This window comes from Polychytrium aggregatum, assembly GCF_025602895.1.
Source record: "Polychytrium aggregatum strain JEL109 chromosome Unknown BJ171scaffold_61, whole genome shotgun sequence".
NCBI lineage: Eukaryota > Fungi > Chytridiomycota > Chytridiomycetes > Polychytriales > Polychytrium > Polychytrium aggregatum.
This window is the reverse complement of record NW_026516263.1, coordinates 72,628-98,784: the sequence shown is the minus strand read 5'-3', so window position 1 is coordinate 98,784 and position 26,157 is coordinate 72,628. Positions and strand designations below refer to the sequence as shown.

Sequence of the window (26,157 nt, the reverse complement as noted above, 5' to 3'; positions counted from 1 at the left end):
ACCCGGCCAGAGAGGAAGGCGGCGCGGGCGGGTGGCGCTGAGCGGCCGGGGGGCTTGTGGGGGTGGAGGACATACTGTGCTGTTGTTGCTGATGCTGGGAGTTGTTTTGTTGTTGATTTGTTGATGTTGTTGATGGTGATGATGCTGTTGATGTTGATGATTTGTTGTTAATGATGTTGTTGAGGTCTTGGTGCTGGCAATAGCTTCCCCCAGCGACCAGCCATCGCTTTCCCCACAGTCGAACAGCCGAATATCCCATGGCTGGTCGCAGTGAGGCGCTTCCGACCCACCCCTCACGCAGCCGGCAGCGCGCAGCGGGCGGCCGGAAAAGACAAGCCGACGGCACCGTGCAACCATGGAAAGAGTGGATTGGGGAAGAGGACGAGAAGCATTCGGGGGCGGCTGGTGCATGCACCAAGACAGAGGGCGAATGGGCAAGACGAGCGGGGGCTGTCGGAATGCTCGCCCTCTGCACCGAATCCTCGAGCTGGCTGGTTCAGAGCTGCTGCAGTCACAGCCAGATGCGCCGGTTGGATCGAGAAAGTACCTGAGCGAGTCAAACGACTTGGACGACGAAAGTGTCGACATGGGTGACCGGACATGAGCTCACGTGGACGAGTCCGGGGATGACACGGCCAAGACACGGCCAAGACACGGCCACGGCATGGCCAGCTGGAGAGCGAGGGCGAGACCGAGCGAGGAACGCAGAGAGAGAGGGAAGCGAGAGCAATGATCACGTGATGGCACCGCAGCGCAGCAGGTCGAGCGCAGCCACGACACACAAACACAGTGACACAAACACAGTGACACAGAACAGCGACATTGTGACACATTCACTGACAGAGAGTTGGGGCTGGCTCCTTGCTGTGCCGCGCAGCAGCGCCCGCGTGAGCGGCACAGAGTCACCTGCCGGTTGTGCCATCACGTGTCGCTTGCCGGCCGGTCACGTTCGCGCTGCGCGGCGACGCGTTGGTCAGGGAACCGACTTTGCTGGGGGGCGGTCGTGTGCCCGCACCGGCATGGGTCCTCTTGCGTTTTTGCACCCGCTCGGCGATGGCAGCCGGCATCGGGTGTGGTTGCGGCACGAGGGCGGGTGAGATGCATTGCAACCCAAAGGGCATGGCAGCTGTGTCGACGACCGGTCGCATAACCACCACGACAGACGGCTCTTCGCCTGCTCCGGAGAAGGTACATGGTTGTCGCCATCTCATCTTGTCTCTCGGCTGCTCGACTCGGCTGCTCGACTCGGCAGCCCGGTCGCTGCCTCTGCCTTGTATGTCGGGTGGGGCCTCGGGGCTGCTGACCAGCGCGGACACATCGGTGCGCGGCCCTCGCACAGAGCCGGACATTGCCACTGCTGCAGATCGATCGCACAGTCGGTGTACATACAGCGGTGCATGTCCTGTGCCAAGGAGGCCCCAGCCAGCCCCACACATGCGACGACGACAAAGCGTCCATGTCCATTGCTGGACGGCATGTGCGTCTGTCTGACCTTGCACAATTCCCACCGCCTGGAAGCTTTCAATGACCGCGCCGGCCCATTGCCCCCCACCGTCTCCATTTGGCCAGCCCAGCTGACACTCATTCGCTTGTGGACTGGTCGTGTGAGGCAGACGGAACAAAATATAAATACGGCGGTCCTGGCAACTCTCGTTGGGGACATCAGACGCAACAGCCCGCTTCCTCCGGCTCGCTGCCTCGTTCTGCCTCATTGAGCACCCTCGCTTCGCTGTCGCCTTCCTCTTCTGACACCTTAATCTCGAAACTATGAAACTGCTGTCTTCTTCCACCCTGCAGCTCGTCGGCACCGCCGCCTTGCTGGTCTCCTCGCTCTCCCTGGGCAATGCTCTTCCCAACATGCCTCACGGCGCCCAGGTCGCTGCTGCACAGCTGTCTTGCAACAACTGGGCCGTCGGTGTCTCGTACAACATCGGCGACTGCGTTACCTATGGTGGCAGCACCTGGACCTGCCAGATTCCCCATAGCGCCATCAGCCCCTGGGCTCCCATGGCCGGCAACGCTCTCTGGCAGCTGGTCGGCGACGCTCCCTCCAGCAGCGCTCTCCCTGTTCCCACCACCACTACCACCACCACTCCTGCTCGCACGACGACCACCACCACCACTCCGGCTCGCACTACAACCACTACCACCACCCCTGCTCACACCACCACTACAACGACCACCACCACTCCCGCTCGAACCACGACCACCACCACCACCACTCCGGCTCGCACTTCAACCACCACCAAGGCCGCAACCTCGACCACCACGACCACGACCACCCCGGCTCGCACAACGACGACGACGAGCTCGGCCGGCCCCGCCCCGACCGGCACCCTCCCGACCTGCCACCAGGCCTGGGTTGCCGTCTGGACCTACCAGGGCGGCTCCATCGTCAGCTACAACAACGTCGACTTCAAGAACAGCTTCTATGCCAACGCCGGCGACGAGCCCACAAAGTCAAACAACTGGGTCTCGCTCGGCCCGTGCGATCCAAACGGCATGCCCGACGGCCCTGGCCGCGACGGCGTTCCCACCCTCGCCCAGGCCCGCGCCTTCGAGGCCTCCCAGACCAGCTCGGACCTGTTCCAGAAGATCAAGCGCTCGATCGCCACCCTCGACAACTCGGTCGTCGAGCAGGTCGCTCCCGGCAAGGCCTCCAACCCGCCCAACGTCAAGCGCGTCGAGCAGATCATCCCCCAGAGCAAGTGGAACTACTACTTCTCGGTCGCCAACCCGCTGTACACCTACACCGGGTTCCTCCAGGCCGTCGCAAAGTTCACGGCCTTCTGCGGCGACTACTCGGACGGCCGCGACGCCAACGCCATCTGCAAGCGGTCGCTGGCGGCCATGTTCTCGCACTTTGCCCAGGAGACCGGCGGCCACAGCGTCCAGCAGTACGGCATCGCCGAGTGGCTGCAGGCCCTCGTCGCCGTGCGCGAGAACGGCTGTCCCGAGAGTCCCGGCTGCAGCTACAACAACGGCTGCGTCGACCCTGTCTGGAACTACATCTGGACCTGCGGCAAGAACCCCGACGGCTCGTTCATGAACTACTTTGGCCGCGGCGCCAAGCAGCTGACCTACTTCTTCAACTATGCGCCCTTCAGCCAGATCATGTTCAACGGCGACCCGACCGTGCTGCTCAACGACCCCGATCGTGTGGCCACCTCCTGGCTCAACCTGGCCTCGGCCGTGTTCTTCTTTGTCTACCCGCAGCCGCCCAAGCCCTCGATGCTGTTTGTCGTTGACGGCACCTGGGTGCCCAACGCCGACGACATCTCGCGCCAGCTCGGCAACGACTTCCCCACCACCATCCAGATCATCAACAGCGAGTGCCAGGACTCGCCCACCAAGGCCGCCGCCCAGAACCGCATCAACTACTACCGCAACTTTACCGCCGACCTCGGCATCGACATCAGCCACGACAACCTCAAGTGTGCCGGCATGGGTCTCTTCAGCGGCCAGAGCTCGGCCGCGCTGTTCATCTACTGGGACAAGGCCGACTCGCCCTTCACCTGCAAGCTGGTCAACTACCAGACGGCCTTCAACGCCCTGATCGACGACCAGTATGTCTCTTGTGTTGAGCACAAGTGGAACGTGACCCTCAAGTAAACCAAGCGGCAGCAGGCGCCGTGCCGTTCCACTGACGAGCATGCATATGAGCATGCATATGAGCATGTAGATGGGCATGTGGATGGGCATGGCCTGTGGCAGCGACCTGCTGGTGGCCATGGCTCGTGGCAGCGATCTGCCGATGAGCGTCTTCATGGCCCTGCTTGTCTCCCCGGCCCTGCTTCTCTCCCCCCCTAATCCTCCTCCGTAATCGCCTCCGAAACTGTAATAAACGCCGTTCCTATGGACACACATGCTGCTCCGTCCCAGAGCGGCTGCTTGGCCGTGTCTGCCTCCCGCGCTCGCCCAATGAGGCATCCAGGATCTCATCCTCACCACAGACACATGTGCCTGATGGCGCTCGTGTTGGGGGACAGCAATCTCACGACAGCCTCGAGACTCACTCGCTCGACTTCATGGTGCTGTTTGATGGCACTGGGATCAGCACATTGCCGTGGCGCATCGGACATCAGTTGCGGCCAGTGCGGGTGACCACGCTGGTCTCGGGATACTTGATCTTGAAGGACGAAGACGGGTCCAGGGGATCGCCCAAGAAGCGAACGTGGTGCAGATAGCTGAGACACTTCTCGACGACCTCCTCCAGCGAGGGACAGGGAGTCGGGTAGATCGAGCGGGTGTTGGCGTTGTCGATCGTGAAGGACATGTCCATCATGATGTGCATGAGCGGGAACAGGGCGTTGCTCTCGACGGCGGGATGGGAGTGGAATGCCTCTTTGAACTGCTCGCGGGTCTCGAACAGGATCGGCCAGCCATGGTTCCTGACAATCTCAAACAGCCGGGTCTCGGAGAGGACACTGTGGTGAGTGAGTGAGTGAGTGAGTGGGTGAGTGAGTAATCAGAGTCGGAATCCACCATCCACACCACATCGCACACCACATCGCACTTCACACCACATCACACACTCCTCACCTGTGCTCCGAGTCGCTGATGTGGAACACAAACTTGGACAGGGCCTCCTCCGAGCCGGCAATCTCGGCAACCACCTTGGCGACATGGTCGACGGGATCCATGGTCATCGTGACGAGAGTGGCGTGCGAGGGAGCAACACCGAGCTGAATGCATCCCTTGACATATCGCCAGATGTAGTCATCAGAGTTGGACACTGGAGCGATGGAGGGTGTGAAGGCGTCAGTTGATGTCAGTTGGTGGATGAGTGGCACTTGACAATCGAGACCATCGATTCATGGCCAGTCCATGTGACGATTGAGACATCTGCACCACACCACACCACACCACACCACACCACACCACACCACACCACACCACACCACACCACATCACATTCGACTCACCTCCGTACTGGCTGTCGCCGGCAATGACGGCTGGGCGAATGATCGTCGCAGGTACTCCCCTCGATCGTGCCTTGTTGACCAGCTGCTCAGAGACCCACTTGGTCTGGCCATACCCGCCAGAGATGTTCCAGGCCGAGTAGATCTTCTCCTCGAGCGGCTTGTCTGCCTTCTTGGCCATCGGGATCGTGCCGATGGTCGAGATGTAGTGCAGCGGCTTCAGGTGGTGGGTTGTGGCCAGTCTCAGGGCCGTCGCCGTGCCGAGGACGTTGGGTCCCCTGAGTCTGTCATAGTCAAACAGCCAGTGGACCTCGGCGCCATTGTGGACAATCATGTCGGTCTCCTCGCTGATCTCCTTCCATCGCTCGTCCGAGAGTCCCCACTTGTCCTGCGACAGGTTGCCGCACAGTCCAACGAGTCGAGACTTGAGGTTGTGGTCAAGGAAGGCTCTCTGGCTCGGATCGAGGACCAACTTCTGAGCCGTGTTGATGATGCGGTCGATGGCGGCCTGCTCGGTCGGGGCTCGGACCAGGCAGTTGATCTTGGCCCGAGGGAACTTGTGTGCCAGCTCAAAGACCAGGAAGGCACCGAGGAAGCCAGTGGCACCGGTCAGGACGATGCCGCGAGGGTCCTTGGGATAGACAAACGGAGGGAGACCCTCGGCCGTCACACTCGCATCGTCGAGCTTGGCGGCCTCAGCAGCCAGATCAACTGTCGGCGGAATCATCGGTCTGTCGTCGAGGATGTCGACAACCAACTGGGCGACATCAGTCGGTGTCATTCCGTTCGACAGCAAGATCAGCGGCGAGATCTCGACATTGAACTCGTCCTTGATGGCGAGGGCCAGACGGCCGACACTCAGCGAGTCAAAGCCGACGCCGCCGATGTAGTAGTTGCGGCCGTCGAGGGCGGGGTTGTCGATGATCTGGCTTCCAAGTGTGGAGATCTTGGCGGCAGTGCGGGACAGGGGAGTGTTGGCGAGTTTCAAACGAGGGTACTCGACCGACTTGCCGAACTGATCGACATTCTCGGCGATGCGCCTGAGCTTCTTGAGGTCGCGCTTGCCCGAGTCGTTGAAGGGGAACTCGTCGAGCTCGAAGCAGTTGTGGATCGGGAACTTGGCGACGTTCGTCAGCGCAAACATGTCCTCGGTCAGCTGCAGAAGCTCGGCAGGAGTGGGGTTGACCTGAGAGCCGCTTCTGCGGACAAAGAGCATCACGATCTTCTTCTCGGAGGTCTGGATGAAGGCACAGTCCGAGATGACCTTGGACATGTTTTCGTTGGCCAGCTCCTCGAGGGCGTTGAGGTCGACATAGACGCCGTTGACCTTGATCTTCTGGTCGAATCTGGAGTGATGGTGTGGAGTGAGGGAGTGGATGGCGTGAGTATCCGGGATACAGGAGTGGGATATGTCCTCAGGGTACCGGATGTGCACTCGCCATCAATGAGAGATGCAACACCCAGCCATTGACTCACCTTCCAACCACAGTGAACTGGTTCTCGCCAACCATCTCGACCCAGTCCATGGTGCAGACACGGGGCGAGCCATCCTCAAGGAAGCCGAAGGGTGAGAGTTTGTTGCCGGGATCGGCGTTGGCAAAGTTGGGGTGGTTCTTGATGGGATGGTCCTTGTCGACGGCAAAGACCAGGATTCCTTCCTTGGTTTGGTGTTGGTCGACAATGTTGCCTTCCTCGTCAAAGAGGAGACAGTGCACACCGGGTTTGACGAGCTTGTAGACCAGCTTATCAGGAACATCGCTGTTGGCTGGAAGGAATGCCACTGAGAGAGCACCCACAAGCAGCGACTGATGATCGAGATGGAGTGAGAAACAGCCTTTGTTCCGGAAAGTCATGTCAACCCAGATTTGGCTCTGCACTTACCTCACTGGATGCATAAGCAAGCTGAAGTTCAGCATTGGGGAAAACCTGACTCGCACTCTGGACAACACTTGACGGAACGAGCTCGGAGCCGAGGCCGATGATTTTGGCGGCCGCCCACTCCACATCCGAGCGACCGGACTGGGCCATGCTGATGATCATCTTCATGAACGAGGGAGTCTGACCGATGAGAGTGACAGCACAATATCGTTCGTCAGCATCCATATCGTGAACGACTCCTCCGAGGCAGGTTGACAGCTTACCAGGTAGAGGTACCACACGCCATCATCCAGTGTCCGTATGATACTCTTGACCTTGTCGACAGTGTTGTGTGTTGGCTCAGGCATCCATAACGAGCCCTTCAGATTGAGCGTGCCGAGCAGCAAGGTCATTGTTGCCACAAACGATGGCGTCTGACGGCCACAGCGATATCATTGGTTACAAGGCCGAGTGTCGAGCCATCTGGGCTGCAAAGGTCGGCCATCTCACCTGACAGATCCCAGTCCTGATTCCGGCAAGACGGATGGAATTTCGAATTGCGATTCCTCCGGTGTGCGAGAACTTGAAGCTGCATCGATGGATGCGAAACCCAAATGGGATCAGGTCGGGTGCTGAGGCTCCTCCACTGGGATCCAGAGGCGAGAGTTCAAACATTGCAATATGTGATCAACCGTCTCAGGAAGACTCACGACTTGGGGATGCCTGTGGGATCGGCCCCGAGACAAGATGGATCAGCGTCACGGATCGGAAATGCGTCGTCGACACAACATCATCCTCAGCCTTCCTGCTGTGACATCCACTCAGCCTGGCAGGTGTACCTGTTGTTCCGGAGGTGCATTGGATGGTCACAAACTCATCAAGCGGCCCACAGACATCGAGAGACGGGGACGGAATGCTGTCCAGCACCGGGAAGGTGGCGGCATCGATCAGCGTCACACCCTCGGTGCGGCCGGGTTTGGTGTGGTGGTGGAGAATGTACTTGATCGCATGTCTGTCAGTTGGTGGTGAAGCGAGTGTCAGATCGGGATCGGGCATAGCTGGCCCGATTCAAACCTCGGACCAGCCTGCTCATCCTCACGACAACAGGACAGGGACATGCCTCTCGCACAGGGCCTTGCGGGCTGCAGGAGGCAGGTTGAGGGCAAAGTTGAGTGTTTTCCTGGATGGCAACAAGAGACAGGTGAGACTCGACCCTTGTCATGGAACGGAGCAAGGGTTGGACATGTGATGTGGGTTGTGAATATCGCCTCGAACAAGCGACAACATCACAACATCACAACATCACAACATCACAACATCCCACCAGACCAGCGACACTCACTTGCCCAGCATCCACACGGCGAGCGAGTCGATCACCCAGCTGGCTTCGGCCTCGCAGAAGGTGCCGATGACCTCGTGGCCGTCGTCGTCCCAGCCGGGAAGAGCCTTGAGAGCCTGGGCGACCGAGTACGCCTGCTTCCACACACGGAGATAGCAGAGTCGCTCCGAGGCGCCGCTCTCGTAGGTGTTGATCAGGAGGGAATCGGGTTCGTCGCGGGCAGTGTTGACGAGACACTCGACGGGATGGAGCCAGGGGCCAAAGGGATCGGGCGGAGAAGGGAAGGTTGGCTGCTGGGAGACAGGGGTCTGCGACGAGACATCTCGGTCGCTGGATGGGACGGCGAGTCCCCCAAAGCAACAAGAGATTGCTCTGAGCATGGCGGGGTTGGGTGAGGGAGTCAAGAGACGTTTGGTTCCAAAGACGTGCAGATGAGGTCCAGAGAGTGAGGGAGAGCCAAAGGGCGAAAGCAGAGGGAAGGGAAAGCCGAAAGGAAAGGACAGACGCTTTCCCCCTGTCGGGTTGGCAAGCCAGGAGACGGCCTTGGTGTGGCCGTTCTGCCAGATTGCATCGTGAGTGCTGTTGTGTTCACTGGGCTGCTGAGTCTGCCGATGTGACTCTGTGCTTGGGCGGTGGATCTGGCTGGTTGTCTCCTCGATGCTGTGCTGTTGCCCTGCTCGGCAAGCCTGCTGTTCCAGCACTCGGCTGTTGGACAGTTCACTCAAGCTGACATCGTCAGGCCCGCTGATGAGTGGTTTCTTTGGTGAGCAGCTCTGATTGTGGATATCGTGTCTTGTTCTGTCGAACCACCTCGATGCTCTGTCGGTCGGCGCACCCGCATTCATGCTTCTCCATCAACTGCATTGCGATGGTAAGCTTCTGGACCGTTGTGGAGTGCAGTGTGGGAGCTGCCGATACCGACATTGGCCTTGCATCTCGTCCTGCCATCTCAGGAATCGCATCTTGCAGAACGATGGTGAGGGCCACCATGATCTTGCACTCGGGGTGTGGTTTGGGGTTGTGGATAGCGTTGCTGCTCGCCCAGGCTTCATTCGACTCCCCTCATCCGAGACAGCAGAACGGATGACATCAGGTTTGGAGAAGACGAGTGTCTGGCAAATGAATACGGGACGACTGCCAACTCTGGTTCACCCGCATCTCGCAAGTTCTTCAACCTCTGCCAGCTGGAATCGGACCGAGACTGGTTGTGCAGATATCTCATGGCTGTGTGTCTGTTTCATGGATTCGGGACCATCGAGGACCACAGCAGGTAGGCAAGCTGCTGGACCTGCTCAGTTTCGATCGCACTCCCCCTCGCAGTCGCACCCCTCCCGCACTTGGATCACTTGTTGCTCATGTACCCGCTCCCCGCACTGCCTTCCGAGCATTCGCACTTGGTGCACACCCTGCACCAGCACCCACCCCCACACTCAGTGTAGTTCCGCCCTTGCAGTCTCCCCCTGCTCCCTCATCACAGCGTAGTATAGTGCCAGCACTTGCCACTCCACCACCTCGACCTCCCCTCGATCCTGCTGTTCCCTTGTGGGAACTGCTTGAAAATGTGTTCACCCGCTTGGTCTCTGACCTTGTGGGCAGCTGAGGCAGCACTAGGCTGCAACAGGAGTAAATAGGCTTGCCTGTGTACTCAACGTGCCGGGGGTACCAACCTATTTGATCTGATGGCTTGTCTTCTTGAATAAAGTTGACTATAGTAACAAATATAATCGACCATCTTCAACGCTGGCCGCGAGATGGATGGAGGGTAGGGTCATCTGATCACGGCGACCCTGGTGGGTGAATGATCAATTGCTCGCCAATGCGAGAGAGTATTCGAGAGGCTGGTTGGCTCTGTCGACGATGATGGAGTGGTCAAGCCCTGCTGGCGATACGATGCGATGTGGTGCGACGGCCCGCGCCATGTATGTGGTTGGAAGGGGGGAGGTTTATGTGCCGAGAGGAACTGATCTGGTCGTGGGTCATGTCGGATCGAGAGAAGATGGTCTTGGTGTCGGGGAAGGCTGGTGGCTGGTGGCTTGCTGCCTGCTTTCTTCCGAACGATGAGGCGAGGGATGGTCTGGGTCGTGCTCATCATCTATGGCTGCAGAGCGGGTATCGATGAGTGAATGTTGATAATGGCGTTTTCGAGTCATTCGATGGTTCTGTAAATCAATATGAGCAACGGATGTGGGACAGCACTCTTGTATATTGGATGTATTGAATGTATTGGGTGTATTGGTTGCCAAATACAACATCACTCGGCCATTGCCACAACATCGGAATCACTTTGCGAGCTCACTCTTTGGTATCGCGCTGTCTGGGGTGGGTGTTGGTGCAGTTTGCTCGGCTGCTCTGGCCATAGGCTCGGTGATGATGATATGGCAGTTGGGAATGACAATCGATAATCAGGGCCACTTGCCGAGATACTTGAGGGTGGTGATGGCATCTCTGTTTCCCTGGTCGGCGGACTGTTGCCACCAAAAGATGGCAGAATCAATGTCCTTGGGAACGCCGTCACCTTCATTGCGACACCAACCAACCCAACACTGTCCGTACCGATTTCCCTGTTCAGCCGACTTGCTGAACCACTCGAATGCCTTCCTTTTGTCCTTGGCAACCCCGCGCCCATAGTAGTAGCATCGACCAACCCTCCACTGTCCATATGAGTTGTCTTGTTTGGTCGACTTGCTGTACCACTCAAACGCCCTCACCAAGTCCCGAGATACTCCATCGCCGTAATCGTAACTCATTCCGATCCACACCTGGCTGTCACTATGGCCGTCGTTGGCGAGTTGCTCGAAGGTTCTCGCTGCTCTCGTCTGGTCCTGGGTGGTTCCGAATCCATGAAACAGACACACAGCCATCAAGTGGCTGCAGAGCCAGTCTCGATCAGATCCCGACTGGCACAGTTCGAAGAACTTGTGGGCTGTGGGTGATTCCGACTTGACATTGTTCCACCACTTGACAAGGCACTCGTCCTCCCCGAGCTTGAAGTCATCCGACTGGTTGTCGCGGATGGTCTTGATTCCATTCTGTTTGTCGAGGGGTGTGCCCCGGCCAAGATAGTGCATCCACCCGACCATGTGGGTGGCGATGGGCTTGAGAACCGGGTCGGTGGACTTGCTGCTGACTTCCTGCCAGAACCAAAGGGCGCGGCGGTCGTTCTTGACCATTCCTTCGCCCAGGAATGCGACCCAGGCCATCTGGAAGGACGCTTCGAGGTTGCCCCGTTCGGCGGCGGCCTTGAACAACTGAGCGGCGAGCTTCCACTCATTATGGTCGATCGGGAGACCCTCTGAGACCAACTTGGCAGCATCGAAACAAGCAGAGGGATCACCTTGCTTGGCGCGAGAGACGAGTGAGTCAGGGAGGCGAGTGGCTGAGGAGTAGATGCCATCAAACTTGAACTTGGCAGAACGACTGGACCTGGACGAGCAGCAACTGTCCCTGTTGAGAGTGGCCGAGTCGCTGGCATGAAGGTCGACCGAAGAGGCCTCGATGGTGGAGAGAGGGGGAGGGACAGGGACTTCAGGGTCCGTGGGAACGAAGGCTTGGCTTGCCATATTGGAGCGATACGATGGACAGCGTCGAGTTCAAGTGAGAAGAGATAGGCGACAACGGTGAATGTCGATACCACTTGATGGTGCTCGCTTGGGTCGGAGAAAGCCCTTTTCTCGGAGTGATGAGCGAAAACGGGCGGATACTCGTTTGGATGACGCAACATCACAGGGCGTTTCGGAGGATTGGGTCGGCTGGGGTCGTTGTTGATCTTCCAATCATACACAAGATGCTTTGATTGAGCCCATTGGGCAACATCTCGAATCAATATGCCGTGGCCTTGAAGTGGCTCGAATGAGCCAACCGCTACTGTATTCAGGGGGAAACGGGACACGCTCACCATCCCACATGCCAGCGTAGTATGCGATGGCATGCATAAAGCTCAGCCATAAGAAACGGAACAGATCACTTTGGCAGCCTCCGAGTGAAGACCTCCAGTCGCTCTCCGGTCACCACAATCGACCTGCACACAGTGATCATGCTGTTCTTGGACACATTGAAGATGGTGGCGACCTTGGTACTCTGCGGAGCAGCGAGTAGCATCGCAGTGCAGCGATGCGGAAATCGATGGTACTGCGTTTGGTCGTGACAAGCGATGAGTGGGTGGGTATTCAGGTTCCAGAAATAACATCAGTCCTGTCTCAAAACGAGTGTCCTATTTAGTTTTGAAACGCTCAAGAGATCCTCCCAGTTTGGGTAGTTGTTGAGAATGGCATCGACTGCCTCGTTGACGACAGGGCCTTTGCAGGGCGGCGCTGGTTCATGTCGTCACCGGGCCGCCACATCATCAGCGGGTTGTTCTCGGATGGCAGGGTGCAGTCCGTGATCTGGTCGTTGATGTTGAGGACGGTCTGGGATGCGGCGGCAGAGGATGTGAGTCGGGCGGTCTGCGAGACGTTGTGCTGCTCTTCTTCGTTGGCCTGGTCCATGTTGTAGACCCGCAGGTACATTCCGCAGATCAGCATCAGGACCATCACGCCCACACAGCCATAGCCCAGGTTTCGGTTGTAGGTCGCCAGGAACAGGCCGGCATACATAGGCGACAAACCTGGTGATCGAGTTGCGCTTCTCTTCCAGGTTGAACTCGGCGCGCGGCACAAACTCGTCGGCTCTCGTCAGGAGTATCGCGGGATCAAAGATCCAGAATGGGTCATGGAGTCGCTTGGCCATCCCTGTGGGGAGTGCAAATCAGGTCTGCGACGAGCGAGCGTTGGGGTGGTGGAATGCGTTGATGCATCTTGTTGGCGCTGCGTCTGGAGTTCTGTGTGGATTTTCTGTGCTGGATGAATCAAACAGAGAGGTGCTGGACTTTTCCTCTTTCCCCTCCATCTCGCAGCCCACATCCAAGCAAGCCATGCCCAAGCGAGCCAGCACGCAGCCCCCTGCTCCCCGAGGCACCAAGCGTCTCAAGCGCACGATCAGCTACGTCGATGGGTTCGACTGCTCTGAGGTTTCCATGAGCGATCTCGTGGCCACCCAGCCCAACATCGACCAACTGGCAGAAATCGTGAACGCCTGTGTCATGGAAGGAGACCTGCTCTGGATTCTCGAGCCCCGCGAAATCATCAGGCTCATGCGCACCTGTCGCTACATGTTCTGCTTCCTGGCAAGCTTCAAGACCATCGCCTTTCGCAGATGGATGGCCAAGAACGGACTGGCTGTGCTCCCCTCGTCTTCCACGACACACACCCTTGGCATTGTAGGGAAGCCATTCGAGATTGGTCTCTTTGACTTTGAGGTCAAGAAGGTGCTCACCCACCTGTTTCCCCAAAAGCCACCTGCCCACGAAAACGCACGCTGGCTTCAAACCAGGATCCAGAAGCAAGAAAGCCCCGAGCTCCGCCTGCTTGCCAGGAGCGTCGCTGCTCGCATCAAGCAGTCCAAGGATCGCGATGTTCGTATCGAGATCCAAGAACTCGCTCGTGAAGGCGACGCCTTTGCGTCGCTCACCATGGCGCACGCCAGTATGGGATATGGGAATGGCGATATCAACAAGGCACCAGTAGTCGAGCTTGTTCGCCTCGTTGAGGACAAGGGGTGCATCGCTGCATCTGACTTGATCATCAAGAACAACTTGGACATCCACAGCCACTTTCCAGCATACCACACCACCTACATTGGTCCCGATGTCACTGGCGACTTCTATGCACATGCTCTTACCATCAAGAAGAGCAAACGTCGCTACACTGCCTCTGATCGACTGCGATATCACTACTTTATGCGGAGAGCTGCTACAAATGGCGATTCCAGGGCACTCCTCGATCTCGCCCAGATGTACATGCATGCGAAACTTGCCCCCCACGCCACGAGATTCCTCGTATCTATCGTGTCCTTCGAAGGTCTCGACCCCTTTGTGGTCTATGACTGCGGGATGTATCTGTTGGACCTAGGAAAGAACATGCAAACCACAGTTCGTTTCTTTGATTCGGTCCAAAATGGACATCTCTTGGTGAAGCTTGGAGTCACATTCTTCAATCCGAACAACAAACGACGAAATCCCATTCTCGCCCTCTACTGGTTCAAGAAGGCCCTCGATTTGGGATGCCAAGAATCCGAGGCACACATCCGGAGGCTTCAGAGCCATCCAGTATACTTTGATGTGACTGGTTCTGGCCAAGCAAGAAAATGGTTCAGTACCATTCAGTCAGTGTGTCCAAGACCAATGCGCAGAGCGATCGCTCACATGCTCCAGACCACGTTCATTGTCTCGCCCCTTGTGTCGATTGCGATTGATGGAGAGGCAGGCTCTCGCCACAACAAGAGTGAGTACGAATATTGGCTCGACGCCAAGAACGCCAGTAATCCGTCAGTCCGACAACGACAGGAGGGACTCATGCTCCTGGCTCAAGCCACCAAGAAGGACCCTCAAAAGCATGGTGTTGAATTCGAGCAAGAGTACAAAGCCATCATCCAGAATATGGTCTCAATGGGCGACGATGATGCCCTGATGGCAACCCCGTTGTTCGACACTGGAATGTCATTGTACTCCAAGCCCATTTGCAGGCACCGGCTGGCGTACATGATGTTCAGGATGGCAGATCGGCTCGGAGATCCAAGAGCACATGAGATGGTCGAGGTCTGTGAGAGAAAGTGGAAAGATGCTGTTCGCGACCTTTTGTGAGAAGCCCTCTTCCACCACACTATGCCTATTCCTTCATTCTTTTGATTCGATAGTTGACAGAGTGGTTTCTCCATCCATCACCGAGGGGGCAGGTTCGCGGGGAAGCGGTGTGTCTTGAACTTGATGCCGTTGTACTTGCCGCTCAAGAGGAAACGACGAGGATGAGCCCACCATGAATTGGGGCAGAATATCCTCGTCGTCCAGGCCAGTACCTGTTCAAAACGTGCGTTGATTCTGGCTGTTTTTTCCTTGGGCAAGGGTAAGAACGGGCCAGCATCGACAACAACCCTGTCTGCCATGAGCGATGAAAAATACATATCCATCCACAAGCTCACCAAGCAGTTCGGCCTCGTCCCATCCACCCTGTCCAAGTGGGCCGATGCTGGGAAAGTGCGATACATCCACCCCAACGAGAATGGACACAGACTCTACAACGTGCGGGACATTGAGCGAGTCTTCTGCCTCACCCAGCCCATCACAACCAGGATCGTCGTCTACTATGCCAGAGTCAGTTCATCCCACCAGCGAGCAGACCTCGAGCGACTCCAAGTCTGGAAACGAGAGCGAGAGCCATACATGGCTGCCCGCAAGGCTCTCCAGAAGCAGTATCCCAAGCAGTGGAAGAATCGCCTTGGCGAGATCCTGGTTCCAGAGCCACCGAAACCCCATCCACCCAAGAAGAAGAAGGCAGTCCCCCTGGAGCACCTGAGACAGCGCGTCGGTGTCCTGTCTTGCTACGACAAGGACCACTGGATCCGCCAGACTGGTGTCGCTGCCGATTTCATCGATGAAGCAGTCCGAGACATTGTCAAGAACTGGTTCTCGAACCAGCAGCGATACCTGTCCCAGCAAGCCCAAGGCAACAACCCCAGTCCATTCGACATGCATTTCTCGAGCAAGAAACGGGCCAAACAAGAGTCCTGTGTCCTGCTCAAGAAGCACTGGGGCAAGATCGTCAAGGAGGACAGCTTCTGGAACAGACTCAATCCCTTCAAGCTCAATGTCGAGGGCCGAGTCGAGCGAGGCAAGCAACTCACTCTCCCCCTGGCCCATGACACCCGCCTGATCAAGACACGCACCAACAAGGTCTACATTGTCGTCGCCGAGCCACTACCCAAGAGGAGCGAAAGCCAAGCTCCTCAGGGTGATCTCGGGGTTGTCTCTGTCGATCCTGGTGTGCGCGATTTCATCACCACCTTTGACCCCTCTGGGCTGGTCACAGCCTGGAGTCCCAATGTCAGTGTATACTCCAAGATCAATCAAGATCAATGACCTCAAGCGAAGTGTTGGCAACTATTCCTGTTTCGACGGGCACTCTCATATCCACACCAGGCGTAGCACGTGTGGATATCGCTGAGTTTCATCCGGCCCTGCTTCTTTTTTTTTTTTTGTTTCAATAGCGCACTTTTATTTGTGCGCCTGCCCTCAGCATCACTGATACTCGGCAAAGTGTCGTTCTGGAAGGTGGCTATACGCCTCCTCCCCTGGGCTATCTTCTATGGATAGGTGCTGCCCACCCAGCCAGGTCTTTTGTCAGCTTCACGAAGATTTGTGAGATCGTACCCCACAGGGCTTCTACCTCTGGGTCAAATCTCACGAAGCGCGCCATCCTCTCACTTCTGTCGTATCCAACATGGCTGAGGAGGTCGAGGATCTTGTCTATCGGCCCCACGCTGTCGTGGGTCGGTTCCTCCCACTCTGGGTGTTGGTCTTTGTACTCTTGGACCACCTCGTGGAGGCTCCCGTTTGGGTCCGCACATTCCTGAGCATGTGTTCTGTCGAGGATCACCGGGTCATTTGGGTCTGTCGTGCACTGCTTGCAGTGCCTCCTCCCGCCTTTCGGGTGGCCAGGGAAGCTTCCGAGTCTCCATCGGGCCGCGATGCAGTGCAGCCATCGGTCCATTTTGGATTTCTTGGCAGCCCACAGGCCCGACATGGTCGTCAGAGGCGAGCAGGCCGCCGTCAGCTCCTTCTTCCGGTCGAAACTGCGGGCGTCTTCGAGGTGCATCACCATTTTCAGAGCTGGGCCGGGTTCTTGAACCGTTCCTTCTGCAAAGAGCCACCCCATTGTTCCCAGGGGACGCCGGGTCTTGACTTGTTCGAGGCGCTTCCAGTAGTCGTCCTCGTAGATGGTTGCTCCCAGGAATATGGACTTGCGTTCTGGGTCCGCGCGGGTGAATCGGAGCACCAGCGAGACCATCTTGTCGTCTTGGTCTTTCCGGTCCTCCCAGACAGCCCGGTATTGAATCGCCAGCTGTTTGAGGCGGCCCGACATTGATATGAGCCCGCAGTTGATGTGCATGGCTCCCCACGATGTGTTTCGGACCACTTTGAACAGCGCCGTGAGGCAGTGCATCTGGGTTCGGTTGAGCGTCTTGGCTTGTTTGGCTTCGAGCCGATCGAGGGACAGGGCATACTCCATCGTCGGTCGGACAAAGGTCTTGTAGACCCGCACCAGCGATCTGGCGGTCATGTTGCCGAGGGTGTATCCTTGCTTTGCGGTCCGTTGAGCCACTACTTGGGCTGTCGCCGTCATCCTCTGGATCTGTCGGTCCATCCGGAGGCCGTTGACGTCGAAGGTGGCTCCGAGGTACTTGAACTCCTTTGCCATGGGCAGCGGCTGGCCGTAGAGTCGGAGGCCGGTTGCTCGTTCAGGATTGCCCTCGGAGAAGATCACTTCGCATTTGGGCGGCGAGAACTTGTATCTGTTGTCGATACTGTGCTGTTCGCAGATGCCGAGCAATCTCTGTGCTTGCCTGGGCCTGCAGATCAGTGCGCCGTCGTCGGCAAACCACAGCGAGTTGATCTGGATGTTGATGCCGCGGGTGGTCGTCAGGGTCGTTCCTCCCTCTCTCCTCAAGAGTTTCGGGAGGTCGTCAATGAAGGCGCTGAAGAGCAGAGGGCTCAGGACCGAGCCTTGGATCAGTCCCTTCTGCAGCCACACGGGGTTGGAGCGGCGGCCTTTGCTGGCCACTTGAATGTGCACCCGGTCAAACATGACCTTCAGGAACTCAATCAGGTTTGTGGCTTCCATGCGTCCCTCGATCTTGGCCCACATCTTCTCTCGCCATACACTGTCGTAGGCAGCCTTGATATCCAGGAAGACGAGGGCGTATTCTTCTCCGGCCACGTTGCGGTCCTTGATCAGGCAGTCCAGTGCATAGATCTGGTCCAGGGTTCCGCGCTTGGATCGGAAACCGCCTTGTGCAATACCCATCGGTCTGAAGGCGTCCGTCAGGTATGGTAGCAGTGCCCGCTCGAGGATTTTGCGGCACACCTGCGTGAGGCCTATCGGCCGGTACATCGCTGGGTCTAGCTGTGATCCCTTGTTCTTGTATACCGGGTGGATCAGGACGGTGCTCCATTCGGTGGGGATGATCGAGGCCTTGATTGCGGCTCGGCTGATGTCGCAGAGCCACTCCGCGACTACCGTCGCTACTGGGTGAAGCAATTCGCTCTTGATCCTATCGGAACCCGATGCCTTCCGTCGCGGGGCTGCTTTGATGGCGTCCTTGATGGTCTTGGTGTTGATGGCCGCAAGGTAGCTGATATCCGGCAAGTGTCTCCGTGCTTGGCTTTGGGGTGCTGGCGCCGAGGTGCGGTCGTATTCCTCGTCGGTGTCGTTCGTGGCTGCCGACACCTTGCCAAAGTGAGTTACCAGCTGCTCGAGGGCCTCGTCGGAGTTGTCGAACTTGTGGGCGCCTCGCCTCTCCTGCCGGGTCTGTCGGGCACTGATGGCCTTTGACATCTCCGAACTGTTCATGTGATTGATCTCCTTCATGAACAGGCTCCAGCTTTCGCGTTTGCAGCTGCGGGTCTTCTGGCGGATCTCTCTTCGGACCTCGCGCAGCCCGATTCTGGTGGTGTTTTCCTCCAGCTCCGTGAGCCATCGGCGTTTCAGTCGTCTGCATAACCACCGGCGTCTCTTGTCGAGTGCGTTCAGGCTCTTGATGAGTGTGGGCGACTTCCAGATCCTCTTTGGGGCCGATCTGCCGATGACGGTGTCGGCGATGGTGTATATCGTCGAGGTAAATATGCCCCAGGCTTTGTCGATTGCCTCTTGGGCCTCTGTCTCGCTGATTGGGACTTGCGAGCCAGCCGAGATCGGCGCCAGGGCTGCCCCGATTTCTTGTGTTGTGGGGTGTCGGGCCTGGTCGAAAGCCGCTTGGTATTCAGCCCTGGTCGCTGGGTCTTCGAGCTTCCTCAGTCTCCACTGGGGTGCGGCTTCTTTGGGGTAGGCGCCGCCTTGGAGGGGTAGGGTCGTCCAGATGATGCGGTGGTCCGATCCCTCATACACACCGTATTCCAGGGTATGTGTCTGGGATGGATATAAGGGTTCGAACTGCCAGACTCCACGATGTCGGTGTCCAAACTGCTTTCTTGCCAACAATCTCCGGCAGAAGTGGAAGCACCGCCGAACCAAGGGCAGAACTCTCGCCGCCACATGGCTCACACCCACGATGACAACGATGATGATGTCCCCAGAAGATGTACGGGTCGGTCGAAATGTAGTCGGTAGAGCCAGAAAACGCCATGCTGAGCAATGCATTATCTTGCGTATAAGTCAATAATAACGTTTGCAGCAATCACCACGACGCTCATTCCATCTGACTCAAGACGAGCCCTGCATCAGAATCGCCCAGTTCGTCTACTCCGGCAAGCAGTAGTCCAAGACTGCGTTTTATGGCGGGGCTCTCATCTCACTTCCATCGACCATCGACCCAGTTCCGCTTCCATCTCCATGGCCTCGAACACAGGCGATCCTCCGGTCGGCACGCTCAATTGGAAGATGGGTCTTGTTTGTCACGACTCATGCTCTGTAGCAGATGGATGACGGGCAAACAGGCACCGGCTGCGATGTGTTGAGCTTTGGGAGCATTCTCGGTCGATGGTGCGACATGGCTGACAGTCGACAGCTTACCGGCAATCCAATAAAAAACGGGACACCCGGGTTTTTGACCATTCATCGAATATTTTGTTACCCAATGCTATCGCGCGCTGGCCATGACCATTCGCCACACATCCGACTTTCGCACCGCCGCATTGCGATGCTACGATCTCATCCATAGCTTGCGTAAGGTCGCCTCCATATTCAGTGTATCCAAGAGCACCATCCATCGATGGCACCGAGGATGCAAGCTGGATGACCCATCCCGGGTCCCAGCTCGCAGATCCACTTTCTTCGAGCAGGCATGTCCAGTCATTCGCACCCTGATTGAACAGGACCCGTTCCAGACTGGTCCTGTGTTGCGATGCAAGCTCGAGTCCATCCTCCAGAGGAAAGTATCACTCTCACTCTGCCACACTGCCATCCACCGAGCAGGTCTCTCACACAAGAGGGCAACACACCTCTACAAGTCCAAGCGACTGGATGAGCGAGTGGCACAGTTCAGGGACCAGGTCCGCTCCATCGACCCACGACGATTCGTTTTTGTCGATGAGACGGGGATCAGGAAATCCATTTTCCCTCTCTACGGATACTCACCGAAGGGTGCTTCGCTTCGCTAGCGCAATCACATGAAACACAAGTCTGTCTCGGCTGCATTTGCCATCAACCACTCTGGTGTGCTGCATCGCATGTACATCCCCACATCATTCAAGACACACTCGATGGTCGAGTTCTTTGAGCGAGCGACCTTCCCAGACGACTCTGTGATTGTGATGGACAATGTCAGCATGCACAAGACAATGCCTGTCCTGGACTGCATCGATCGCCGAGGATGGTCAGTGATCTTCACCCCACCTGCTTCACCCGACTTCAATCCCATCGAGAACTTCTTTGGGATTGTGAAGCGTCAGTACAGGAAGGCGGCAGCGCTGAATGCGTCCGAGGGGTTCAGAGTCGGGATGGTGACCCTGTTTGAGTCTGCCGTTCGGAGGGTGCTTCCAGATGTCTTCCCACGGCTGATTGAGCGAGCGATGCGCTTCTGGGTGTGAATCACGTCAACTCCGCCATTTTCGCGTTCACATCCCTGGCTTGAACCTCTCGGCGATTTTTGAACAGGGTCACTTCCCAACCAGCCCGCGCAGACGGGCTCCTGCTCTCGGGTATAAATGCCACACCTTCGTCCTGCTGCTTTCTTCCCTCATCTCGCCTTGATCGGATCATCGCGCTATTGTACGATAAAGAGAAGTCTCTGCTCTGACCAGTACCACTGGCAGGCATCCAGCACCCTCTGTCCCCATGCCTCCGAAGCGCAAGGGTGCCGGTGATGGCCAGCCTCGGCCACCCAGGCCCAAGAAAGCCAAGTCACAGTCGGAGCCTGTCTCTGGTTCGTATTCTGACCCCGCGCATGCTTGGTCGTCTGTTGCTCCGTCGCTCACCACCACTGCTTCTGCAGATCCAATGGATGTCGATCCCACCGAGCCTGGTCCATCTACTTCCTCGAGTACCGGCAAGCGATGTCGCCAGTGCGATGGCACCGATCACGAACGTTGCAACACCAGCAAATGTCCCAAATACCGGCCCCTCAAGAGTTCTGTCGTCCCTCTCGTGGATGGAAGGCCATCCGCCCCTCAGTTCAGCTGCTTCAAGCAGACGATGGATGGCTGTTGTCTCAATCCCGCTCTCCGCGACAAGATCCAGGCCACCGTCGAGGCCATGACCCAGATCCAGTTCGAGGCATCCAGGCTGCTCAACCTGCACATCCTCCGGTGCATCGAGCAGGATCTTCCCGTCCCCGTCATCTCCAAGTCCACCCCTGCTTTCATCCGCCAATGCTTCAAGATTGTCGAGGCCGGTGCCCTCTCGCCGACCGGGGACAACGAGAAATACAACGAGCATCTGGTCGCTTCCTTTCGCGACTACCAGACCACTCGGCACGCAGACCTGCCTCCGGCCCCTCGTCTGCCTGATGGTGCTCACAGTCAGCTTCTCACCCTGGCTGTCAATGCCTATGCCACCAACTGCACCACCCACCTCGACCTGGCCTACTGGCGACTCCTTCGCCGCTTCTGCGCTGCCGTCTTCCCAGCCAACAAGCATAAGCACGAAGCCATCGAGGCCTGTCTCGAGCTCTTCGAGAAACCAGGGCAGACTCCACCCAAGGCCGATCTCGAGTTCCTCTATCCAGACTTTGGCCACGTCCTGGACGAGTTTCGGTACAGCAGCGACCAGGACCGCTTCCGGGCCCTCCATCGCCTCTCACACCATGTGAGAATCCTCGCCCGAGACAAGATGGTCGACAATGTCCACAAGTGGATCGACTGTGACATGCCCGCCCTCCGAGTCACCGAGCTGCAGCGCCAGGCCAAGCTGGACGAGCTCACTACCCAAGGCATTCCCTCCGACGACAAGAGGTTCACCACGGCCAAGTCGGAGCTCGGCACCACCAAGGCCAAGATCAACCAGCTGGCATCCAGGCTCAAGTGGGCACTCAAGCAACTCGCCGTCGACACTCCTCCGGCCGTGTGCACGATGGTCCCTCTCTGTACTGCAAGGGCCAAGTATGTCAAGATCGACACGGTCACTCTTTGGCAACTCCTGGGTCCAAAGAAGCGCCTTGGACTCACCCGGGACAAGCTCAAGGATGAAGGTGAGGACGGTGTCAACAACCAGGATCGTCTCTGGCGCAGTTGCTTCAAGCTGCGTCGTTCCCTCTTCCAAGAGCGGGACGTGAACAAGAAGCTGTTCAACTACGAGATCAGCACCGATGGCATTGGATGCACCATCGGCCTCGTCAAGTTTGTGCCTCGAACCGATCACACCGAGACCATCGAGCCTCCTCCGACTGCCGAGCAGCGTATCCAGGCCCACATCGGTGACCCAGACCCCGATCGCACCACTTGGATTGGCATCGATCCTGGAGTCGGCTCCATCTTCACGGCGGTCATCCAAGCACCGGGCCACCAAGACGAGGTGGTCTCATTCTCGAATGGCCACTACCAGCACATGTGTGGCCATACGTCCAACACCAAGTGGCACAATATCATGAAGTATCGACTCAGCATCGAGACCTGGATGTCGACCACCCCCTCGCCCAAGGTGTCGTCCTCGGAGGCTTTCAAGGTCCATCTCACCCATGTCCTGCGACCGGAGCTGCGAGTGCAGCTCGACTTCCACCTTGGCAAGAAGGCCCGTCACCATCGCTTCACGGGCCACAGGAGACGCCAAGTGGCCGTCGACAGGATGTGCAAGGCCGTCCTGAAGCACGCCCCGATACGGACCGATGTGGTGATCGCCTTTGGCAATGCCTCATGGCGGCAAGGCAAGGGCTATGCATCCAGCCCTCGGAGGCAGCGATTTGCTCAGTACTTTGAGCAGTTCGAGCACCACCGACGCCGTCCCAATCACCCTCACGGAAGCATCAAGGTGGCCTCGACGAACGAGTTCAACACCTCGCAAGTGTGCTCCAAGTGCCTGGAGCCAGTTCGGTTGGAAGGACTCGATGCGCCCAGTGTTGCGAATTCCCACTTTGTCAGGAGCTGCAAGAATCCCAGCTGCCGGACAGTGTGGAATCGCGACGTCAATGCGGCGCGCAACATGATCATAGTATGCAGGTCGATTGTGGAGATCGGAGAGCGACCGGCGGTCTTCACTCGGAGGCTGCCAAAGTGATCTGTTTTATTTCTTGTGGCTTTGCTTGACGCAAGCACAGCACATACTACATGTTCATGGAAACGGCTATATTGTCCCGTTTTTTCTGAATAAAGTGTACCGGCGCCTGTCCACAAACGCTGCCCAATGGTCCCAGCCACCGGCCAGAATCTTGACATCCCGTTCGATCACCCGATCCCACGACCCGCGCTGCATTTTGAGACTATCAAACAGGTCCAGCGGAGCATCGCCGTCCGAGTGGTTCCTTTCGGGCGTCCACACATAGACCCCTCCTTCCGTGGTTCGGCAGTGGAGGCTGTTGGGACCCAATACAATGTTCCGGGCTCGAGCGTTGTTCGGCAACTCGATGCCTAAACGCCATAGTTGGTGTCTAGTTTCGTTCCTTGAGCCCAGATCGCTTGCCCAAGGCAATTCAAGGAGGTGGATGGATCCCGAATCTGCAGGCGCATCATTTTGTCCATCGAATTCGGGAGAAAGAGATCCAATGCGTTAGCAAGCGTTGCTGTGATTGGCATTTGGCTGATGACTAACCACTGCAGCGCAGCAGTCCAAATGCCTGTGACTCAATGTCGGACGAGCCCCGACGGTCCAGAGGCAAGGTCGTCCACTGACCCTCGAGAATGACGACAAAGCCTGGGCACGGGCAAATATCGGTCAGCGAGTGGTAGATATGGGTCCGGGGGGGGATCAAAATAAATGATATGGTGTCGCTCGACTGTCTCACGGCACAGAGTTGTCGGGTCGCTGGTGCGGCTCATCTGCAGTGCGTTTCCAAGAACTCTCATTCAGCCATCGGGTCCTACTCACCGGGTCCAAGAGCGAGATCGGCTACAGTTATCTCGACAGGGACTTGCAGGATAGGTTCGAACGGATAAACTGTTTTGAGGAGGGGCACTTCCCAGGAGGGAGGATAGTCTGGCAGCTTTTTAAAGGTCTTGTGCTCGGGCAGGACCCTGTCCTGCTCGCCAGGAGCGCCCTTGAGCCATCCGAGCCACCCGGCTTTCGTCTCCAGAGTCGTCTTGCGGGGCTGCTCTCTCTTGCCCAGTCCAAATACAGAAAGTGTCCGGATTCGAGTGCCGTCGTCTAATCGCGTCGAAAGCACCGCAAAGCTCTCGTAGCCACAAACAGCTTTCTCGGTAAACGATCCGAGACTGGCCTGCACCACGACGGGCGAAAGGGCCTTGAGCAGCTCGCCAGTATGGCTCCTCAGGTAACCCCAGACGTAGACTTCGTTCTCGGTCGGAATGGGCGCATGTGTTGTTGTCTCCGACTTGGTTTCGGCCCGGGCAACGGCGAGCGAGTAGTTGGCATTGGCACCAATGGCCACGACCTCACGTCGGATATCCTGAAAGTAGCGCACGGGCTGCGGATTGGCATCGTAGACCTCGTCATTATGACCTGGATGATGAGAACGATCAGCGACCCGGTTTACCATTTGACGGGCTGAAGACAAATGGCCGGCAAGTCGTGTCCAAACTCACCCAGCAGACCAGCGCCCCAGGTGTACACCTTGCCGCCGCCCGACTCTGAGCCTGGCGGCTGTTCCTCGCGGGGTGCTGTTAGCGCTAGGCTGTGGAAGTCGCCAGATGCAATCTCGGCGACCCTAAAGTCCTCGAGTCCGTAGATCGGCGTAGGGTTGAGAACCTGGTCACCCTCCTCATCTTCGACAAAGAATCCGGTCGGCTCCGAAACGTGCCCTGCCTGCGAGTAAAAGTTGCAGCCCCTGGGATGAAGGGTTGGACGGACATTTGACGGCTTGTGAGTACACACCCGGGTTGGAGCCGAACGTGAGATTTGGCCGCAACAGGAACCATCGAGGAACTGGCGCAGATCTTGAGTACCTACCAAGCATGAACAGTCTGCGGTTGCGGCGAGTCCACGATCGCCACGGTGTGCATCGCCTGTCCGTCCGTTTGTCGATAAAAGCTGTCAGTCGAGCACCCGTCGTTGGCAGACGCAACAGATGCAACAGATCATGGACAAGCCCAGATGTTGCTGCGGAATGTGCCATACCCCACAAGCGAGTGCCCGCACTGGAGCCCGATGGAAAGCGTTGTCCCGAGTTAGTCGCTCGTTTGATCGCTGTCCAAGACCGTCATGCCAGATCGCCCTTGACTCCGTCATCAAAGCCAAGCCCAAAGCACACCATTCATGTCGACTGACCAGATACATCGTTCAGCCTCGGGATGACGGTGGTTCTTGACTTTGAAGCCGTGGTACCGTGACCGAGCTTCCCTTCTCTGCGGTTGTGATGGTGGCAAAGGAACGGCCAAGGTCAGCCCGTGTCGAGCCGACTCAGATGCTGGGGGATGCGCAGGATGAAGAGATTGCATCGTCACGGCATTTGAAATAGAAGCAGCCACGCTCATGCGCACTGCATTTGCGCACAGAGGCTGCCGGAATTGTTACGCACTTGCCGGATCCCCAGGAGAGCGTAAAGGTGCTGTGATGGGCCCATGGATCGTAGCTGTCGACATCGAGGGTGTTTGCATCGCCGGGCTTGGAGGCTCGCTTCCCAAATGCTCTCGCCGGCACCCGCAGCAAGGCAGAGCGGAGCAAGAGTGTGGCCTTCTGAGTGGGTCTCGCCAGCATCGGTGCGATCTGTGCCTTGCTGCAATCGAATGGAGTGGGCGTTTCCGATGGGGAGTGCTGCAACCGATGCTGGATGGCCAGCCCCAGCACGCCCAAACCAGAGAAACCAATTGCCAGGAGGATTGTTGCACCAACTTTTTTTTTCTTCTGTCCTTGGCCCGCCGACTGATGCTGTTGGATCGCTGGGTGCGCTGATGCAGCCGGGCTTGATTCG

At 57.5% G+C, this 26,157-nt stretch overlaps 8 protein-coding genes across 8 annotated transcripts; 3 read left to right on the top strand and 5 right to left on the bottom strand.

The window, feature by feature from the left end:
* Nucleotides 1–902: 902 nt before the first annotated feature.
* Nucleotides 903–1,477, bottom strand: BJ171DRAFT_479054 (uncharacterized protein; the record flags this gene model as incomplete). Its single annotated transcript, XM_053108920.1, has 2 exons — nucleotides 903–1,357; nucleotides 1,390–1,477. 2 exons carry the CDS (start codon nucleotides 1,475–1,477, stop codon nucleotides 903–905), a joined length of 543 nt encoding a protein of 180 aa, XP_052962412.1.
* A 195-nt stretch (nucleotides 1,478–1,672) lies between these two features.
* Nucleotides 1,673–3,866, top strand: BJ171DRAFT_526769 (lysozyme-like domain-containing protein). Its single transcript, XM_053112677.1, has 2 exons — nucleotides 1,673–2,109; nucleotides 2,209–3,866. Exons 1-2 carry the CDS (start codon nucleotides 1,768–1,770, stop codon nucleotides 3,610–3,612), a joined length of 1,746 nt encoding a protein of 581 aa, XP_052962411.1. The 5' UTR covers nucleotides 1,673–1,767; the 3' UTR covers nucleotides 3,613–3,866.
* Nucleotides 3,867–4,177: 311 nt separating this feature from the next.
* On the bottom strand, nucleotides 4,178–6,653 carry BJ171DRAFT_447450 (male sterility protein-domain-containing protein; the record flags this gene model as incomplete). Its single annotated transcript, XM_053108198.1, has 4 exons — nucleotides 6,399–6,653; nucleotides 4,926–6,268; nucleotides 4,543–4,735; nucleotides 4,178–4,427 (listed from the first exon to the last, which is right to left on the bottom strand). Coding segments are annotated over exons 1-4 (1,836 nt in total), but the record flags the coding sequence as incomplete, so codon positions are not given.
* A 3,691-nt stretch (nucleotides 6,654–10,344) lies between these two features.
* BJ171DRAFT_636837 (uncharacterized protein) lies at nucleotides 10,345–11,678 on the bottom strand (the record flags this gene model as incomplete). The annotated part of the gene is made up of 1 exon (XM_053115724.1): nucleotides 10,345–11,678. One exon carries the CDS (start codon nucleotides 11,676–11,678, stop codon nucleotides 10,521–10,523), a length of 1,158 nt encoding a protein of 385 aa, XP_052962409.1. The 3' UTR covers nucleotides 10,345–10,520.
* A 400-nt stretch (nucleotides 11,679–12,078) lies between these two features.
* BJ171DRAFT_587176 (uncharacterized protein) lies at nucleotides 12,079–12,710 on the bottom strand (the record flags this gene model as incomplete). Its single annotated transcript, XM_053114421.1, has 3 exons — nucleotides 12,079–12,195; nucleotides 12,346–12,413; nucleotides 12,446–12,710. The coding sequence occupies 3 exons, from the start codon at nucleotides 12,708–12,710 to the stop codon at nucleotides 12,079–12,081; spliced, it is 450 nt and encodes a 149-aa protein (XP_052962408.1).
* BJ171DRAFT_526739 (uncharacterized protein) lies at nucleotides 12,495–15,006 on the top strand. The gene has a single exon (XM_053112676.1). The coding sequence runs from the start codon at nucleotides 12,905–12,907 to the stop codon at nucleotides 14,792–14,794; it is 1,890 nt and encodes a 629-aa protein (XP_052962407.1). The 5' UTR covers nucleotides 12,495–12,904; the 3' UTR covers nucleotides 14,795–15,006.
* An 85-nt stretch (nucleotides 15,007–15,091) lies between these two features.
* On the top strand, nucleotides 15,092–16,066 carry BJ171DRAFT_587174 (uncharacterized protein; the record flags this gene model as incomplete). Its single annotated transcript, XM_053114420.1, has 1 exon — nucleotides 15,092–16,066. The coding sequence occupies one exon, from the start codon at nucleotides 15,092–15,094 to the stop codon at nucleotides 16,064–16,066; it is 975 nt and encodes a 324-aa protein (XP_052962406.1).
* A 7,279-nt stretch (nucleotides 16,067–23,345) lies between these two features.
* Nucleotides 23,346–26,061, bottom strand: BJ171DRAFT_526689 (regulator of chromosome condensation 1/beta-lactamase-inhibitor protein II). The gene is made up of 8 exons (XM_053112675.1): nucleotides 25,765–26,061; nucleotides 25,515–25,591; nucleotides 25,365–25,384; nucleotides 25,197–25,252; nucleotides 24,833–25,074; nucleotides 24,159–24,749; nucleotides 23,964–23,984; nucleotides 23,346–23,788 (listed from the first exon to the last, which is right to left on the bottom strand). Exons 1-8 carry the CDS (start codon nucleotides 25,941–25,943, stop codon nucleotides 23,418–23,420), a joined length of 1,557 nt encoding a protein of 518 aa, XP_052962405.1. The 5' UTR covers nucleotides 25,944–26,061; the 3' UTR covers nucleotides 23,346–23,417.
* Nucleotides 26,062–26,157: the final 96 nt, after the last annotated feature.